The 19,048-nt window shown below is 50.3% G+C and overlaps 1 protein-coding gene across 1 annotated transcript in view; it reads right to left on the bottom strand.

Moving 5' to 3' along the window:
- KATNIP (katanin interacting protein) overlaps window positions 1-19,048 on the bottom strand; it is a 288,175-nt gene that overhangs the window by 238,734 nt on the left and 30,393 nt on the right. Inside the window, exons 3-5 of the mRNA XM_042782225.1 lie at window positions 17,737-17,906; window positions 16,025-16,122; window positions 1,099-1,230 (exon numbers count right to left, since the gene is read on the bottom strand). Of these exons, the coding sequence (XP_042638159.1) occupies window positions 1,099-1,230; window positions 16,025-16,122; window positions 17,737-17,906 (400 nt within the window). The remainder of the gene's footprint in view (window positions 1-1,098; window positions 1,231-16,024; window positions 16,123-17,736; window positions 17,907-19,048) is intronic.

Raw genomic sequence — 19,048 nt, 5'->3', positions numbered from 1 at the left:
CTGTATGGAAAGTGAATTTGCTCTGTAAACTTTAACCCAAATCACAATAAAAATTTTAAAAAATAAAATAATAATTAAAAAAGTGATGCCCCTGGAATAAAATCCAAATCACCAACCCCAGGCCTATGATGAATGCACTGCTTGATCTGGCCCTGCCATTCCCTCCACACTCACCTCACTCTGTTCTGCCCTTGCTCACACCATGCCTGCATTCCACTCTTTGAACAAGCCCAGCCTCATACTATTCACACTTGCTGCTCCCTTGGCCTGGAGTGCTTTCCCCATTCCTCATTGCCAAGCTAACTCTTTCTCTATCAGATTTTAGCTGAAATGTCATACGTGACAGACATGCTACCCTATGTAACGTGTCCTCTCTCCCACAGCACCTCCCTGTCCCATCTCTCTCTCATTGACAGAACTTATCAACACCTGAAATCATCTCATTTATTTCTTGGTTTTATTCCTTCTCATCTGTCTCCCCTTGTAATGTAAGTTGTTGAAGAATAGGGGCCTTGTCACTTATGCTCATTTCTGTGTCATTGGTGCCCAGGACAGAGCCTTGTAAGGACAGAACACTTACAAGAGTAAGTGGTCAACAAAGGATTGTTGCATGGAAGACTGAGATACACTATTGCAATTCAAAAGATTTCAGAAATGAAGTAATTTGAGATTGGGGATTAACAATGACACAATCGTTACCTCCTCAGCTGCTGCGTGGCCATGGACTCCAAGCCATAGCTCCACAAGATCACTGGATGTCCAGTGCTCACAGACTGAACATCAGCTCTGCTGCCCACCTGCCCTCACCTCCTTGCCCCTCAAACCGTTAGTCAGCCTTTGTCACCTCCTCTAGAAAGCCTCCTGGATGTTCTCCCTCCCTTGTTTCTGCCATTCTTTGCCCCTTCTCCTGGTTCAGGGATTGTATGTTGTTGACTGTCTGGACACTGGGTGCCTAATAGAGTATCTAGCACACGGTTTGTGGCTCCTTGAAATGCGTTAAATGAGTGAAGGGGCATGGGCAAATGAGGGAGGGAATTACAGCTCTGACCCCCACCGTCCTTCGGGAGTTTTGAGCACAGAGCCAAGGCCGGTTCCTACCTGTGGACGATCCCCAGATGCATTCTTTGCCTTGATATCCACATCCTCACAGGGCTCAAAATCTTCAGAATAGTCCAGAGGAGGTTCAATGTGGAGCCGTGGGCCAGCTTCTGTTCTGATTTGCACCGATTTCTAGACACGAAGATTAAGCCAGTTCAGATGGGGTAGGATGAACGTCTTCATTCCTCTGAGGGACCAAGACTAGCACTTTAGGTTGACCCAAAAATTAGCTTTTGGCAATGGTGATTAGATTGGTGGCCTGTCTGCACAGAATACAGTCATGCTAAGATGAATGTTGGCCTTGCATCTACCTCACATGGGTCATTCTGCCTCTGCTCAAAAGTCCTTACTGGTTTCTACTGCTCCAAGTATGTTCAACAGAATTTTCTCAATGACTCTTTATTTTGAAATAATTTCTGTGCAGTATTTTAGTTACTAAGATGGTGTTTGTTGTTGTTGTTAGCTGTGGTCGAGTAAGCCTCTCGACTCAAGGCTACCCCACTGACAATGGAATGAAACACTGCCTGGTCCTGCACCATCTGCGAGATCAGTTGCAAATCAGACCATTGGGATCCACAGGTTTTCATTGGCTGGTTTACCACCCAAAGCGGCTTTGTGATCATCTAAGCTTGGCAAACCTTGTTTTTTTTTTTTCTTGTAGGACTTCTCAGCATCTTTGTGTGTGTGTGTTCACATACACACACACATACACAGTAGATTCCCTAAAATGAAAATAGCTTGGAACATTTCCCAAACTCTTTGAACAGTAGAAATCTTGCATGGTGGGGCACCCTTTCTTTTCTTGTTTTTTTTCTTTTAATTTTTATTGTGATTTGAGTGAAAGTTTACAGAGCTAATTCATTTTCTATACAGCAGCTCACATACACTTTTTCTCATGATATTCACTGCAATTTCCCACAATGCAACAGCTCTGCTCCTACTTCCTCCCCATAGTTACCTGTTCCCTGTGTTCTTCCCTCCCATGTACTCCTGCCCACCCCCCCCAGCTGTCTCCTGTGCATACATAGCCCTTCTATTCTCCCATGTTGATCTCTCCAAGGAATGTATCTACCTAATGTAAATGTTTAGCTCATATGCCTGTCTTTTGTTTGGCTGGAAGCCACAGGAGTGGATTCAATTCCAGACCTGAAGGGTAGCTAGGGGCCACAATCTCAGTCATTCCATCAGGCTCCATCAGACCAGCAAACCTGGTCCTTTTCTGAAAAATGATTTTGAATTTTGTTCCACATTGTTTTCCCACTCTATCTAGGATCTCCTACATAGATCCCCTTCTGAGTGGTTGAGAGTGGTAGGTGGGTACCATCTAGTTCTTCTGGTCTCATAGTCGTATAGGTTGAGGATCGCATAAGGGCACCCCTTCTTGTAGCACTCCTTAGGCCATTGTTTGGGAAACATACTGCTTGGCCTGGTGTAGCAAACTACATGTGTCCCCCAATGTCCATTTTCCCCTGCTTATCATGTACGGAGTCTCCAAATATGCATACGGCATTCCCAGCCTCCCTTGCAGCTGGGTGAGACCATGTGACCACATTCTGGCCACTGAAGTGTGGGTGGAGGGAAGGCATGTGCACATCTTCAAGGCCTTAAAGGGAAAGGAGTGGCTTCCCCTTGCCCCATTCCCCTTCCTGCCAACTGGTACATGGAGGAGGTGAAAGCTGTCTAGGACTATGAGAAGGAAGACAACATCTGGAAGGTGGTGGAATGACAAAACAGTGCCTGGATCCCTTCATGGCCTCTCGAAACAGGATGTCTGTCCACCACTGAACTGTTGTGTCAGAAAGACATCAGCTTGCACGTTGCTCATTTGGGTCTCTCTGGTGTAGCAGCCAAACCCATACCCTACCCAGTACACCTGGCATGTGAAATAGGAAAGAGGGCCTCAGCCCATTTCTTACTTTGGTTTCTGCAAGTTCATTCACATGCCCAACATACAGACCACAAAGAATTGCTTTCTGTGCCCCAACTGTCTGCAGCTTCGCTCGCCCAGCCTCCTTCCTGTCCTTCAGGAAACCGCTCTCTAGTTCTCCTCTGGGGTCCATTCCCCTTGCCCACTTTCAGTTCACATGTGGCCCAAGGGCAGCAACAGGAGTCAGGCCTGGACATAATCAGCCCACCCCACCTCCTTACAACACACCTGGCCAGTTGGTGCAGGGGTAAGAATAAACCAAAGACAAGCCAGTGTGAGTAGCATAGAGTCTGCTAGAACTGTGGGAGAGGGGCTCCGTCCTGCAGGGGTGATGAGCTAACAAGGATTCCAAGAGCCAGGGGGCAGACAGAGATGAGATAAGCAGAGCTGAAACAGAGTCCCTGATACATCTGTTCAGAACTGCTGGATCCAGCTGTGCCTGAAGCGAGACACTACTGATACTTTGTTTTTCTCTATGTCAACATGAGTAGGATTTCTGATACAGGGAGATTTGTGACAGAGCCCTGACACCTCAGATGTGCCCTAAATGTCCTATTGTGTGCTTTTGTTTATTCTGTTCTCCCAATCTTTGCCATTGTGGTAGTTAAGGTCACTACTTTAACTACCTGTCAACTTGGCTGGGCCATGGTTCTGAGTGACTTGGCAGCTGGATGTAGTTATTCCCCAGGATGAGATTGTAATCACCTCCATGGGCGGAATCTGCTATGAGCAGCTAAGTAGTTGCCTTCAGGGTGTGGCCTATTTCCTGAATATATGGAGAAGCTTTGAGAAAGGTCTCTAGCTTTGTGGCACATCTGGATCCTGCATTTGGCCGAGTCTTCATCTCTAGTACCTGGACATGAACCAGTGGCCTGCCGTGTTGCCTTCTAATCTTGGGATTATGCCATTTTACCTGCTGACCTTGGGTTCATAAGCCTCAGCAGCCATCTGCTGCCTGAGTTAGGAGATGCCTCCAGCTGCAGTTGGCCTGGAATAAGAGGCAGAGCTACAGCCCAAGGTCAAGGGGCCTTCACCCAGCCCCTGGAGCCAGCACTCTGAATTCAGATTTCTAGCCTCCAAAACTGTGAAAGAATAAATTTGGTTGTTGAAGCCATCTATTTGTGGTATTTCTGTGACAGCAGCCCTAGAGAATGAAGACAGCCATCTTCCAAATCTTCACTTGTCAAAATCCTACCTAGCTAGGAGACTCAGCTCAAGTGTCACCTCCTCCAGGAAACTTCCTTGGGGTCCCTACTTCCTCTCACACTCTCATGACCTTTACTGGCCTTCTCTATGGCAGGGACATTGCTCTCTGCCTGCCCCCCAATATCTAGCTCTGTCCTCTCCATCCTCAATAGCAGATCTGGATCTGTTGCAGTAGCAACGTACCCTATAAGGATGCTCTCGTCACAGAGGCCCTGGCAGGTAGTGGGCACATGTTCCAGGTCCAGGCAGCATGAGTGGTTGGAAGTCTACAGGTGGAGCTTCTTAGAAAGCCACTGTTTCCTGGTAATCAGGGCAGACTCAGCAGACGTGGGACTTTCAGCCTTTGCCCATCTACCCTTCTTCCTAATGAGAATATGGATGGGATGTTTTGTAATAGAGTAAGTGGTCATCTCCTGAGAACAAGAAAGCAAGCTCCATGTTGATATGTGCCGTCGAGTCGGCCCCGACTCATAGCAACCCCTCCTTGGGTTTCTGAGGCAGTAACACTACGGAAATAGATTGCCCAACCTTCCTTCCAGGGAGTGGCTGGTGGGAACCACCAGTCTTCTGGTTAGTAGTCAAGTGCCTTAGGCACTACACTAGCTCCATGCTAGGGATAGCCAAATGGGAAAACAGAAAGGCCTGGGTCCCACCACTCAGAGGGGGATCTATGTAGGAGATCCCAGAAAGAGTGGGAGAACAATGTGGAATAGAACTCACAATTATAAAAAAAAAAAAAAAGGAAAGAAAAAGACCAGGTTTGCTGGTCTGATAGAGCCTGGTGAAATCCCTGAGACTATGGCTCCTAGTTACCCTTCAGGTCTGGAATTGAACCCACTCTGTGGCTTCCAGCCAAACAAAAGACAGGCATATGAGCTGAATGTTTACATTACGTAGATACACTCCTTGGAGAGATCAATCATGGGAGAACAGAAGAGCAGTATATGCACAGGGAGATAGCTCAGGGGGCAGGAGTGCCTGGGAGGGAAGGACACAGGGAGGAGGTAACTATGGGGAGGAAGTTGCATTGTGGGAAATTGCAGTCAATGTCATGAGACAAAGTGTATGTGAACTGCTGTATGGAAAATGAATTTGCTCTGTAAACTTTTACCAAATCACAATAAAATTTTTAAAATAATAAATAAATAAAAGCCTGGGTTCCTGGTGGCATCATGTATGCATCCCACCAGCCTGGCTGTCCACTGCCTGACTCTAGATGTCTTGTGTATGTGAGGGAACAAAGAAACACAAAGGACAAAGACCGATCCGGTTACACCTCAGTGGCCCACTTACGTTAGTTATATGCAGCTAAACTTAATCCTAGTGGATAACCCTCCTTAAGGCACTTGTCATCATTTGTGGTTGTATTAGAGTTGCTGCCGTGTGGTGTGAGCCTGGCAGACCAGGCTGGATTCCTGGAATTCTGATGCTTATTCTTATGTGGCCTTGGGCAAGTCACCTAACCTCTCTCAGCTCCATTTTCCACATCTGTTAGAAAAGGACGACTGACACCATCTCTGTATAATTGACATGAGGATAACACTCAGTGAAGCAGATTGAGCCTGACATGGGGCTTTGGAATGCAGCACAGTGGGTTGCACCTATTCACCTTATACGACATCAACTCTACCCATGTGGCCAAACTTCCCCCCAGTGTGGCTCCTAAAACCAAGCCAAATATTTCATCCAGTACTCAACCGAAGAATCTGCAGCGTTCCAGTGGTAAAGCGAAAGCTGGTGGTGCTGGACTCAGTGAGCAGGGCTGGGCTAGGGTGAGGAAAGCCAGGCACCCCAGGAGCCAAATGCAAAGAAGTCCTCACTGTCAGGGGCTGACACTGCACTGGCACCCTAGGTACCCCACTTTCCTCCCTCTCACCCAGCCCTTATTGCCCTTTGAGGCTCTCAGCAGACTGAAGCTAAGCCATTCCTGACCCTCGTTCACAATGGCCACCCTTGGAGCTTTTACACTGTGCACCATGTCACTTCGTGCAGACTGAACGTGGTTCCGAGGGCTTCAGATGCATTTGCTCATTTGGTCCTGGCAGCAACCCCAGGAGGCACCGGCCACTGTAATACCCATTTCACAGGTGGTAAACCAAGGTGCAAGGGTGTAGGTCACCTGCCCAGGATCACACAGCTACTTACTGCCATTGAGTCGATTCTGACCCACAGCCACTCCCACTGAATTTCCAAGGCTGTACATCTTTATTGAAGCAGACTGCCTAACCTTCCTTCCGCAGAGCAGCTGGTGAGTTCAAACCACCGACCTTCTGGCCAAATTGTCTTAATCACTGCACCACCAGGGCACCATATCACACAGTTAGGGGAGTAGATGTGAACCCCAGCAGTGTGGTTCCAGAGGGCTTACTCTAAACCAGGGATGAGCCAAGGCTTCCTGCAAAGGGCCAGAGAGTAAATATTTTAGCTCTGCGCGCCATGTGGTCTGTGCCGTAACTCCTCTACCCTGCCACTGCAGCATGGCAGCAGCCACAAACAATACATAAACGAGCCAGCATGGCTGTGTCCCAATAACGCTTTATTTACAAAAACAGACTGCAGCTGGATTTGGCCCACGGGCCATCATTTGCGAATCTCTCTCTAAACCACCATGCTCTACTATTCCCGACAGGCTTGTGAAGAACAAATGTGTCAGTCTGGGTACAGGGTCTTTGGGGAGAATAAAAATAAAAAGCTCAAACCCATTGTCATGGAGTCAATTCTGACTCATGGCAAAAGCTAACGTGCAATAGAGGAGGAGGTAAGGGCAGGGCCACAGATCATTCAAGAAAAAGATGGCAGGAAAAGAGAAAGGCAACGGTTTGGGAAGAGGCAGATGGCGAGTCACCCTGCCAGGGGACAGGGAGGAAGGAGAGGCACCAAGGAGGGTGCCTATGGGACTTCTTTCCTCCTAAAGGAGACCCCACTCTCCTCAAGACGCCCCAGCAGACTCCGAGTGTGCCCCGCTGTCCGGGGGCCGTGCGCCACACTCCACCTCCCCACTGCCTGGCTTCCTTGCCTGCCTGGCCATCTGCCGAGTTTCACTGGGCCTCCAGCCTCGCTTGCACATCACTTCCTCCCGGCTTTGTCACGCTGCTCGCAGAGCATCTGTCAGTGTCAGCAGTGGGGTCCTTGAAGGGAATGTTCTACACAGAATAATAAAACCTGGCCTCCCAGGCTAGGACACTCCTGGAGGCCTTCCTGCCTCCAGCCATGAGGCAGCTGTAAAGGCTGTGAAGTTCTTCGTGAAGATGGATTTTCCTGATCCCTCCAGGTAGCACCCTTCTCTCTCCCCAGGAACCACTCAATACTGTCCAAGCACTGAGAAGTCTTGTAGGTGGAAGGAACAGTGCACATAAGGAGGTGGAGGCAGTGAGGAGGCAGGACCACTGGGCTGGGTCAGGGCAGGGGTGCAGCCTGGCCCCCAACACCTTCATCTACAGAGGAAGGAGCCTGGACTAGGGCCTCACTGCTCCACAGTGGCTCAGGGACAGTGACACTGGCCTCACTTGGAACCTGGGAGAAAGAGAGTCCCGGGGCCACCTCAGATCTACTGAACCAGAATCTGGATTTGAACAAGACTCCAGGTGACCTACACACACACTAACGATTGAGAAGCACCACATCAGGAGATCTGCGAGGTCTTGGGGGTGCCGTTGTTTCTGCCTGTCATCCTGCACACGTTCTCTGTCTTCCAGTAAAGTGCCCTAGTTTCCTTCTGGGAAGTTTCCATACCCACACACCCAGCTACCCCCACTCTCACCCTAATCCAAATGGCTCATGTGGAACTGACTTGCTCTATGGGGAGGATGGAGCATGTGACCCAGGCCTGGCCGATCAGAGCCACAATGACCATTTAGGGAAGCCAAAGAGATGCAACAGCAAGGTGGCAATGTAAGCTGGGAGCTGCTGGCTGCCCACAACACAGGGCAATGTGGGCAAAAGCAGAGCTGAGATATGGAGGATGAATCGTGCTATACTGTCTGGGCACCTGGATCCAGCCATGCCTGAACTGGGCACCTTCCACTGGCCAGTAAGAGAAGTGGTGTGCTAATACACCTCTGCTGGCCTCTGATTTCAATCACGAAGAGGAGAAAGAGCTCCATGTTCAGAGAAGGGAGGTGGGTGTATCTCTCTTCCTTATGCAGCTCTTCCAGCCCCCCTCACCCCAGAAGTACCCTTCTCCCTTCCCAAAGAGACTGAGGTGCAAGGGCTCGCCTCTTCAAGGTGTCAGAAGGCAGGCTTGCAGTCGGGATTTAGGCACTGAAGCAGGAAGTCCTCACTGAGTCACTGAGTACTGACTGCGTACAAGGTTCTGGAAACATGGCAAGATATAAAAATATTAAAAAAAAAAAATGCCCTGGCCTCAAGGACTTCACACAGCACCCAGAACGTGTTTATGAAGCAACATGTGATAAAAATTAATGTGGTCCTGAAAGTTTCTAACTGCTGAGTGGGTGCTGGGGGAGAGGAATAAATAGCCCTCCATCTGGCCTGCTCTCCCGCCCCCAGCCCAAGTAGGATCCTCTCACACCACTGGGATGAGCTCCGAGAGCAGCCCTCCCACAGAACGCCCGCCCACCCACCTCCCGGTCAGGAGTGCAGGGCTGTGGGCTCCAAGCCCGCCCCCAGCAGCCCTGCCCTGCTCCCTGCTCTGGCCTCCCACCTTCCTACCCCTACACAGGGATGACGCCTGCACTCCTGGCTGCCTCCCCTCCGGCACACTGCTTCGCCCAGAGTGGCTGTTTCTAAGCAGTTGCTCTTTCCTGCCTACGTGCAGCACCCAGGCCCCGGGAGGCTCTTGCAGTAGCAACCTTATGCCGGGGACAGGATTGAAAGCCCCCAACACCCAAGCACCTATGCTTCCGTTTGCCACCCCAAGGCCAGCGCTGCACACTCAGCCCACACGCGTTTGTGTGCACTGCCTCCTCTCTTAACACAGTGTTCTAAGAGTTTTGTACGCACGAAAGCTTATTGTCAACCAGAAAAAGGCAAGTCTGGGGGCCTTCCCCCACCCTGTGTAGTCGTGCAGGTTGTGTGGTATGTAAACGGCTCCCTCTAGAGGTGGGACAGCTCTGAAAACACTGTCAGATGCAGTCCTGGGATGGAGAGTGACCAAGACGATACTGAGTTGATTCCAACTGTGTCATGTGACCCCCGGGATGTCAGAACAGAATTGTGCTCCATAGGGTTTCAATGGCTGGTGTTTGAAAGTAGATCATCCAGGCCTTCTTCCGAAGCACCTCAGGGGGGACTCGAACCACTATCCTTTCGGTCAGCAGCCACTAGTATTAACTGTTGCACTACCTGGGGAGTACCCAAAAACCAAAAACAAAAGTCATTGCCATTGAGTCAATGCTGACTCATAGCGACCCCTGTTGGGTTTCCAAGGCTGTAAATCTTTATAGAAGCAGACTGCCTCATCCTTCTTCCATAGAGCAGTTGGTGGGTCCGAACCACCAACCTCTTGGTTAGCAGCCAAATGCCTTAACCACTACACCACCAGAACTCCTTGGGCAGGGAGCAGATCTACCTCATTTCATATGCTGTTCTCAGATTGGTCTGCTCTCTTACAAATAACAGCCCCTGACACTGACAATACATTGTGCAATGGCACTGTAAAGGCTGATGCTTTATGGACTGTTTCACTTAGTGTCCTCACTGCAGGGGTTTTCAAAGTCAGGAAGAGGAAAGGGCCTCAAATGCTTCCCCATTTCACTTGTGAGCTTTCCTGAAGGTGCTCGGGAAACCTGCCTAGCGCATAACAGGAAACCGGATGTGGCAGCTGAGCGAGAGCAAAGCCTTTGCTTTAATAATCACAATGAGCTGGCCTTCCAGACCTTTAAGGAAAGCACTCCCCACAGTAAATTGCTGGAAGGCCAATCCCTTCACTACCAATTTAATGCTAAGAGCCGGTGACGTTCATCAAATCTGACAGCATTTTGGTAAACAACGGCTCTGTTGATTAGGCCGCTGTCCACCCAAGTATTACAAGGCTGAGGAAACCATAAATCTTAATCCACTGAGAGAAGCAAAAAGATCTAAGGCTAGAAGTAGGGATGGGGGGGAAGGACAGTGCAAACAAGAGCCGGTATATCACCACCAGCCACATTCCACAGTGACAGCGGCAGCTCAGAAGCCCACACAGCCCAGCACTGATCACGGCATCTTTGGGGTAGAAGAGCTCTGCTCTGTGACCTTGTGGCCAAGGCCACAGCATAGCTCTGTGACTTTGTGGCCAGCGTGGGCTTGGGTTTGTGCTCCGAGGCAGCCCTTCCATCAGCAGCACTACCCAGAAGAGCTTCCTAACTGCTGGGCAAGAGTATAAGAAAAGAGGAGGGCTGGTTGCACAGTGGTTAAAGCACTCGGCTGCCAACCCAAAGGTCAGTGGTTCAAACCCACCAGCCACTCCTTGGGAGAAAAATGAGGCAGCCTGCTTCTGTAAAGATTTACAGCCTTGGAAACCCTCTGGGACAGTTCTACTCTGTCTTACAGTGCTGCTATGAGTCGGAATTGACTTATCAGGAGCGGGGTTCTTATAAGAAGGGAAGTCCAGTCTATTGAAAGAGGTACAGCTGGTAGGTGGCAATGGGCTGTGGGACCCCAGTGAATGTAGAGAAGGCAGGGAACACCAGCAGGTAATGAGGAGCACACACAGGATGAGAGCAGGGGACACAGTGCTGTGACTGCAGGTCCACTGTGACCTACAGGCCATGTGCCTACTGACCTGGCCAAGGCCTCACTGTCCCTCCTGGTGGGCACTGCTGTAGGGGAGGAGCTCAGGACTGGGAGGGAGCCATGGTCTCCCCCCGAGGGGGTGGCTTTGTGAAATGGCTGATCTAGCCACTGGGGACTTTGCTGCCGTGACCACACTGCCTGGCCATGACTGCCTCCAAGGAGAGAGACTGTCCCCCTCTCCAACCCACAGACCCAAGGTCTCCACGTTCTTTCCACCAGGGGGAGATTGTCTACCTAACTCCACTTCTTGGGGCCAAAGGAAACATATCCCATCCCCCTTCCTCATAACAGTAACAGCAACAATAACAGTGTAGCTGGCCCATTAGGTCTGTTTACCATCCTACCTGCAACCCTGGACCCATTCCTAGCCACACTGGACTGAGGCAGGAATAGGCGTCTCAGCCAGGACTATGCAATACACTGACCTGTCACAAACGTTAGCGGAGAGACTGGACTGTCTCCCTGGGAAGATGCCAACAAACATGTAGTGAGGGAATGCGATCACTAGCAAAGGCAAAGGAAGCTGGAAACCTGTGGCCCAGAGAAGGCCCAGGTGAGAGCTGAAGGTATGAGCAGAGCCCAAGAGGGAACAGAGGTGGAGAGCAGAGGGAGGGTGCGGAGGGTGGAGGCTGCGCAGGGCGGCAGGAGGAAACCACAGAGGCCTATGGGGAAGCCCCGCCTGGAAGGCCCCCTCCTGGGCCTGCTCCCCTCCTGGGCCTGCTGACAGCCACTCTGGCCCCCTACTGGCTGTCCTTCCGCCATGCAGCAGCTTGGGGTGTTTACAAAGCATGAAGCCAAACATGCAGCTCTACAGTTTAAAACCCTCCGGGGGATTCCTCACATTTGAAGAAAATCTAAACGACTTCCCACGTGGTACCACGCTATCAGGCCCCTCAAAAATCTGTGACCCCAGCCTGCACCATGCAAGCCAGTCCCTCTGGCCTCTGTGACCTGGGACCCCACCGTGTGACCTCGGCCCCCACCATGTGACCCCAGTCCCCACCACATGACCCCGGCCCCTCTGGCCTCTGTGACCCCAGTCCCCACCACGTGACCCTGGCCCCTCTGGCCTCTGTGACCCCAGCTCCCACCAACTGCCCTTTCTACCACCATGCTCTGGCCACACCAACTTCCTTTCAGCCTGTCCCTACTGCCATGACTCCCGTCTTAGGGCCCTAGGCCTACAAGACTCTCCCCCCAGATCTTCTCATGCCAGCTCCATCTTAATAGTCAAGTTGCAGCATGGACAAGGCCCCTGAGGAAGCAAACTCTTTCCCCGAACACTGCCTGCCTCGTCCCACTGTTTTAATCTCCTTTGTAGCACTGTTACTTCCTTGCTTGCTTCTGGTCCTCTGCCTCCCCCTCCCCCAACACACCACAAAAGTGACTCCAGGAGAACAGGCCTGGCTGGCCTCCCTACTGCTCTGATCCCAGCCCCGTAAGGATCCAAAACTTAGGGGGGCTCAATAAACAGTCATGGAAGGAACAGACTGCATGAGTGAACAAACACACTAGAGTGAGGAGCCCAGGGAAGGTGTCCAGATGGACCCCTCAGCATCTGCCCCCTCCGTGATCACAACCATGGTCACTGTCATGGAGAGGCTACTTCCTCTACGCCGGGTGCTGCTGGAAAGGGCTCATTCTATCCTCATTGGCTCCCCTGATGAAGGTACCAGCATCAACCCCACTTCACAGATGAGAAGACAGAGACACTGCAATGTTAAGAACTTATTCAAGACCGTGTAACAAAGGAAGTGGCGGAGCCAACACTTTGAAGCCAGGCTGCTGAGGTCCACGGTCTGTGCTCTTAACCGTTTCTATGTACCTGTGTGTCTGGTGCCACAGTACCCTTAACTGAAGGGACGGCCCTGCAGATGGAGCACCTGCGACACGGACTGTGCACACGTTCCTTCCAGCAGCCCTGGGAGGTTTTACTAACAATAAACCAAAGCTCAGGGAGGTGCCAATACCTGCTCTGGGATGCACCACTCACAAGCAGTTTGTCTGACTTTAAAGCCCATTTCCCTACATTCCCCAACAGCCACAAAGTCAAATGCCCTGATGAGATAGGGCAGAAAGGAGCCATGGGAACTCACCCAGGTGTAAGAGAAGAAATAGCCCAATCATGATGATACATTACAACTGACACTTGGGCTCAGCACTGGGGCCCAAAAGGGAGTGGTGGGGTCTGTGGCAAATGGGAAGGCTGTGCTCTGTGTAACGGCAACAGCTGCTCATCAGCTCCCACTGGAGGCTGCCTTGTGAGAGGACAGCCCAGCATGGGAACTAGAGCTTTCTATTTTCCAGTAGAAATCCAGATTCTTTTATGCATATATATATATATAAATCTTTTGAAAATTCCAATGTTGGAAAATAACAAAAAAAAAATCTTTTTTAAATTATGTGAGTCTAAAAACATTATGTGGGGGCAAATCTCACTCATAGGCTTCCAGTTTTTAACTTCTGGACTCCCCCGGGGCCAGTCTTCCCTATGTTTGAAAACAGTTGCCACATTCCTTGCCCACATTAGGCAGCCCCCAGAGTTCCACAGCAGGGTCCTCATGGGTAGCAACTGAGCTTTATTCAATGTGTTGTTTTAATTCCAGAGCCTAGTGCAGTGCCTGGCTCACTGCAGGTGTCAACAAATGTTTGTTAAGTTAATGGACAATTTCTTTCACAAAATGCAATCTGCCTGCCCCATTCTTCAGTCTCTCCAAACCAAATTCACTGCCATCAGTCAATTCTGACTCATAGCGACCCCATTGGGTTTCCAAAGGCTGAGGATCTTTACAAAAGTAGATTGACACATCTCCTGCAGAGCAGCTGGTGGGTTTGAACCGCTGACCTTCTGCTTAGCAGCCTAATGCGCCACCAGAGCTCCCATAGTTTGTCTCTATCTGCAAAGGTGTGGTCCCCAAAGGACCATGTGGAGGGTGCAGTGGGCTGGCCCTCAGCACCTACTCGTCCCCTTCTTCTGGGATCAGGAGAGACCAGAAAGCCACACACTGACCCCCTTCAGCTCGGGCTCTGGATGTGATTTAGGTTCAGTCCATCAGGTGGCCTCACCCAAAGCAGGGAAAGCAGAAGAGGTGCAGAGAAGGGGTCCGTGCGACACAGTTTCTGTGGTAAGCACAGTTAGGGAGGTAATGGGTTTTTCAACAATGTCCCACACTGGCTACACAAGTTATGGGCAAGGTCCTTGTTCGCCGTGTGGATCTGGTGGACACAGAATGACCCTGAGGCCTACAGCTGTGCAGTGGCTTCCTGACTCCTAGATCATAGCTAAGGTGACGCGCCCCTGATCCTGATACCCTGTCTTCCTGTGTCATGGGGGGCAGCTTTCCTGGCAGGCCAGCACTAGGATGCTTGCTGGTGCCATTCCTGGAGCCCCAGCTCAGCACCTACTCCTCATGCCATCCCAGTGATTTTATAAACACCTGTTTTCTTATATTAAATTCCTTTCTGCTTAAAATAGCAGAAAGTAGTGGTCTCTATTGTTAGGCACTGACTGATCCCTGACCCGACAGTGCAGAAGGACAATTACAGCCATCATGGCATCAGGAAGCCAGGAAATTAGCCATGATTAGGCCCTGTGAAGTGTGGGACCACAGGGAGAGACTGGGAGAGATGCTAATTAATCTTAGGCCAACTCTTTTAAAGTGAACAGACTCTGGGGCCAGCCATTAAGTCACAGTCTAAGACACAAACATGGCTCCTGAAAATAGAAGGCACTCAGAACCATTGGAAGGAAGGTCTGAAGTGATAAGAGGTAAAAGGCTTCATTAATGAGAAATTAACATTCATTGCTGGGGACAAAAGGAGGCCTCCAGGCTGTCTGCCTGGCAGGCTAGCTCATCAGCCCGAGGGTCAGGAGTTACTTGGCAGAACTATCTTCCCCATTTCATCTCGGAACCACAAATCCCCCGTGGGACATGGAAAGACCAGCAGGATGGACTCACATGTCCAGGGATCCAGACACCACCTTACTGCCTTGGCCCTTAGCAGCTATGTGACACAGAGTAAGTGGCCTTACCTCTCTGGGCCTTGGTTTCTTAAGCAGTACAATGAGGACACTTACTGACCTGGAGGCTGATTGTAAAGCTGAACTAACAAAAGCGTGTGACAGTGTCTACACAGACCTATATACTTGCTAATGTGTAAATTGTTATCAGACAGCAGTTCCCAATCTTGGTGCTCAAACCTCACCTCATACCAATTACAGCCGAATCTTTGGGATGGCACCTGAACACCCAGACTTTAAACCTCCCAGGTGATTCGAATGTGCAGCAGGGTTGAGACTCACTGGTCCGAGGTGAAGTATGAGCGACTGTGAGGCAAGAACATTTGAACATTTGAACTTGAAACGAAAGACCTGGGCTTGAGTCTTGATTCTGCCACTTCTTAGCTCTTGACCTTGGAAAGCTCACTTGACTTTTCTGAGCATGTCTCCTTAGCCCCCTTAAAGGAAGGACAATGCCAGCATTTACTCGAGGAGTCTGCTGTGAGGGCAAAGGAGAGGAGTCGCCCGAGAGATCAGCCCACGCCTGGCCCCTAGTTGTTGTTAGATGCCATCAAGTCAGCTCCACTCATAGCGACCCCATGCTCAACACAACGAAACACTGCCTAGTCCCTAGCAGGCAGTCAGAATGTAAGCTGCTGACCTAGGTACCATCAGCAGTGACCCAAACTGGCAGCTCAGGTCTCTAGGGCTCTGTCTTAGTCACCACTGCATCCTGGCATCTAAGTCTGTGCCAGGCACACAGTAGGTGCTCAATGAAAAGTCGTATACGTGAGTCATCACGACAGGCCATTGAGTCTAGCCTTGCTCCACTCCTGAGTGGACTGGGGCAACCCCCATCCAGAGGGAAGGCCACGTAGCAAGGAGGGCTCCTGAGTGAGATGTCCTCAGCTCTCCAGACAGAGCCCCTTCTACACGCACAGTGGGTGCCACCAAAGTGCCCAGCTAGACCCGGGGATTTTAAACACTCCCATCTCACATTCCTTGGTCTACAGTGTGATCTAGGGCCACAGGCTTGACTCTGCCCTGGGTTTCCAGACCTGGTGCCATCCTCGGCGCTGGACTTTGCTGGGGGCTGTCCGAGAGCCGCGTCTTAAGGCTTCTTCAGCTTCTCTAAATAGGGCTCTTCGTCCGTAATCTGCACCAGACAGAGATGGGGGAAGGAGACTTGGTGAGGCACCGGAAGCAAACTCACAGTGACGGACAGTCTCATAACGTACATCTAAAATACATGTCAGTGCACCAGAGGCTCTGGGCATGAGAGTGTTCATCGCAGCACTGGCTGCAGCAGCACGACATTAGAAAACAAGCTAAGAGGCCGGCCACCGCAGGATGTCTTAATAAATTACAGCACATCCACGCCTTGGAAGAAGATGAATAGTGACACATGGCCAAACTGGGCAGATCTATATACACAAAGAACAATCTCCACAATATAGAAGTCAGGTATAGAACGGTGTGCACAGTAGGCCCGTGTTTATGCAAATGAGGGGAGGGAGTAGATGTATTTGTTCAGTGACTGAATGAATGTACTGATGGGACCCAGGTACAGAGACATCCAGGTAGAAGAACCAGGAAAGGCCCCATTCTCCTCAGCAGCAGCAGGCATGCCTGGCCTCCTCCTCTAGGAAAGCGAGGAGAGCCATCAGGTTTCCCTCTGTGCCCTGGGGACTAGGAAGCTTACGCTAAACTCCAAGCCTAACTCACACTGGCTCTCCTAAGGGAAGGTTCTGGGATATCACTTTCTCCTTTCACCTCCTTGCTGTTGTTACTTTGTTAGTTTTGTCTTTTATATGTGTGGATTCACGGCTTGGGATCTGGTGGTACCTGGGAGGCAACGTGTTAGAACAACACAAATCCAGACTATAGCGTGCCAAGCACTTTACATTTCTTACATCATTTAATCTTCCTGGCAAGCCTGCAAGGTAGGTAGAATTGTTCCCATTTTACAGAAGGGAAAAATGAGGGTCATAGAGGTCCCAATTACCTGAGGTCGCAAAAGGGTTCTAACCTAGCTCTACCTCATTCTAAATCCTCTCCTCCTCAGGAGCACACTGGCCTCTCAAAGTTGCTTCTCCACAGTAACATGGCCAAATTGGAACCTGACTCCATCTGCCCTGCCTGTTTCTGGCGCCTGTCTTGGCCCAGACACTGGGGTGGGTGCTTTTCCATCACACTTCACCGGCATTCTGTGCTTTTATTACAGACACATGGCATCTGTTTAAAGTACGCATGGTATGGATTAACTAACTGCAGAAATGAGCATGAGGTCAATTGTGACACAGGAATCAGGCATGAAGTTAACACATACAAGTCACCCTTGGAAATTCCCTACATTACTGGCACTTAAGATGGAGGGAATGTAAAATCCAGGAATTTACTGCTCTGGCCACCTTTGCCCTGAGGTACTGGAGGTCGAGACTTGAAAAAGAATTAAAAAAGGGTTTTTCTTTCTCTCTCTCTGACCAAGCAGGCACTGCTGTTGTTAGCTGGACAATGGGATCAGACCACTGTGGTTCACAGGGTTCTCACTGGCTGACTGCTGGACAGAGACTGCCAGGCCTTTCCTCCTAGTCTGTGTTAGTCTGGAAGCTCTGCTGAAACCTGCTTCTCATCACAGTAACACTCAAGCCTGTAGTTAACTTGTCTAGGTTAACTAGTTATCTGCTGGAATGCTCACATGCATGGACATGGCTTCACTCCCCTAACAATTGATAGGGCTGTTGCTAGGCCTGGACAGGCCTGTGCTCACCATGTGTCCCCTCGGCGTGTGAGGCACTTCTAGAGAAGTCAGATTGGGTGACTTTGCGTGGTGATGTCTTCAGCTCAGAATTGGCACCGTTGACGTAGACAGAGAAGCCCTGCTCCAAGTGTTCCAGCCTCAACTGCACGGGGTCCTTGGTTTTCAAATGCTTTAATATCCTGAAAGAGAAAGGATGGCTTGGTCCTCATCATAGGCAGGCCCAGCACGGAGCCCACTGCTGCCCTGATGGCAAAGTGTCTCTAATCAGCGACAGGGTCATGGGTCCAGCTGTTTGTCAACAGAAAGCCTCTGCAAGGCCCATTACACATATAGTGACGCAGCCAGAGGAGCCTGCTGCGGGCCTGCGGGGCGTTCCTGCTCTGCTGCGGAAGCTGAAAGCCACACTAGCAAACGTGAACACACATGTCCTCACCCCACGGAGGCACGTGTGTCTGCAGCTGCCATGCAGCCTGGCTCTTCTGAGATGATCCCAATCTCATGTGATCACACTTTGTGTGGATGGTGCCACTTTATTCAACATGCAACAAAACGTGGGTTAGGATTTCAGCCTTTGTGAGAGAGTTTCACGTAACACATTTACAAATCAGAAAACACCATTCAGTAGACCGGGATGATTGATTTTTGCTTCAGAAAATGTGTGTGCGTGCGTGCATGTGTCCCCACACACTCACTATTAATATCTCAAATGCCACAATTTATTTTTCTGATGCTGTTTAAAAATATACCAGTGCAGACCTTTGTTGAAGATGAAGGATCTGACTATCCCAGCCCTTGGGGCAAAAGGGTCTTGGCGTGAGCATGGCCTGGTCTCTAGTTCAGTTTTCACAAAAGCCTCTCCTCACCCCTTGGGCTGGGCCTACCCACTCTTGACACCACACCGCCACACACAGTGCCTCAGTATCCTCTCCAGCACCCTCCAGAACCTCCTCCACTTGACACCAAACTCCTCAGTATCTTGCAAACACCTTTATGCACTCCCACATTGACCAGCTTGATCACAACACGAGAAGAATTCAACCAGCCAACATGGTGACATGTGAGAATCCTCAGCAGGAATTCAATACCAACAATTAGGGTCGCCATGTGTCAAAACCGATTCAACAGCACCTAACAGCAACAACAGATTAACAAATTTCAAATTTTAAAAAATAATTATCACAGGTGGGTACTCGGTTTGCTGGTCCAATAGAGCCTGATGGAACCACTGAGACTATGGCCCCTAGCTGCCCTTCAGGTCTGGAATTGAACCCATACCTGTGGTTTCCAGCCAAACAAAGTACAGGCATGTGAGTTAAACATT

This window comes from Orycteropus afer, unplaced genomic scaffold (genome assembly GCF_000298275.1).
Source record: "Orycteropus afer afer isolate SDZICR_OR568_19922 unplaced genomic scaffold, OryAfe1.0 scaffold00266, whole genome shotgun sequence".
Classification (NCBI taxonomy): domain Eukaryota; kingdom Metazoa; phylum Chordata; class Mammalia; order Tubulidentata; family Orycteropodidae; genus Orycteropus; species Orycteropus afer.
This window is presented reverse-complemented; position numbering and strand designations above follow the sequence as displayed.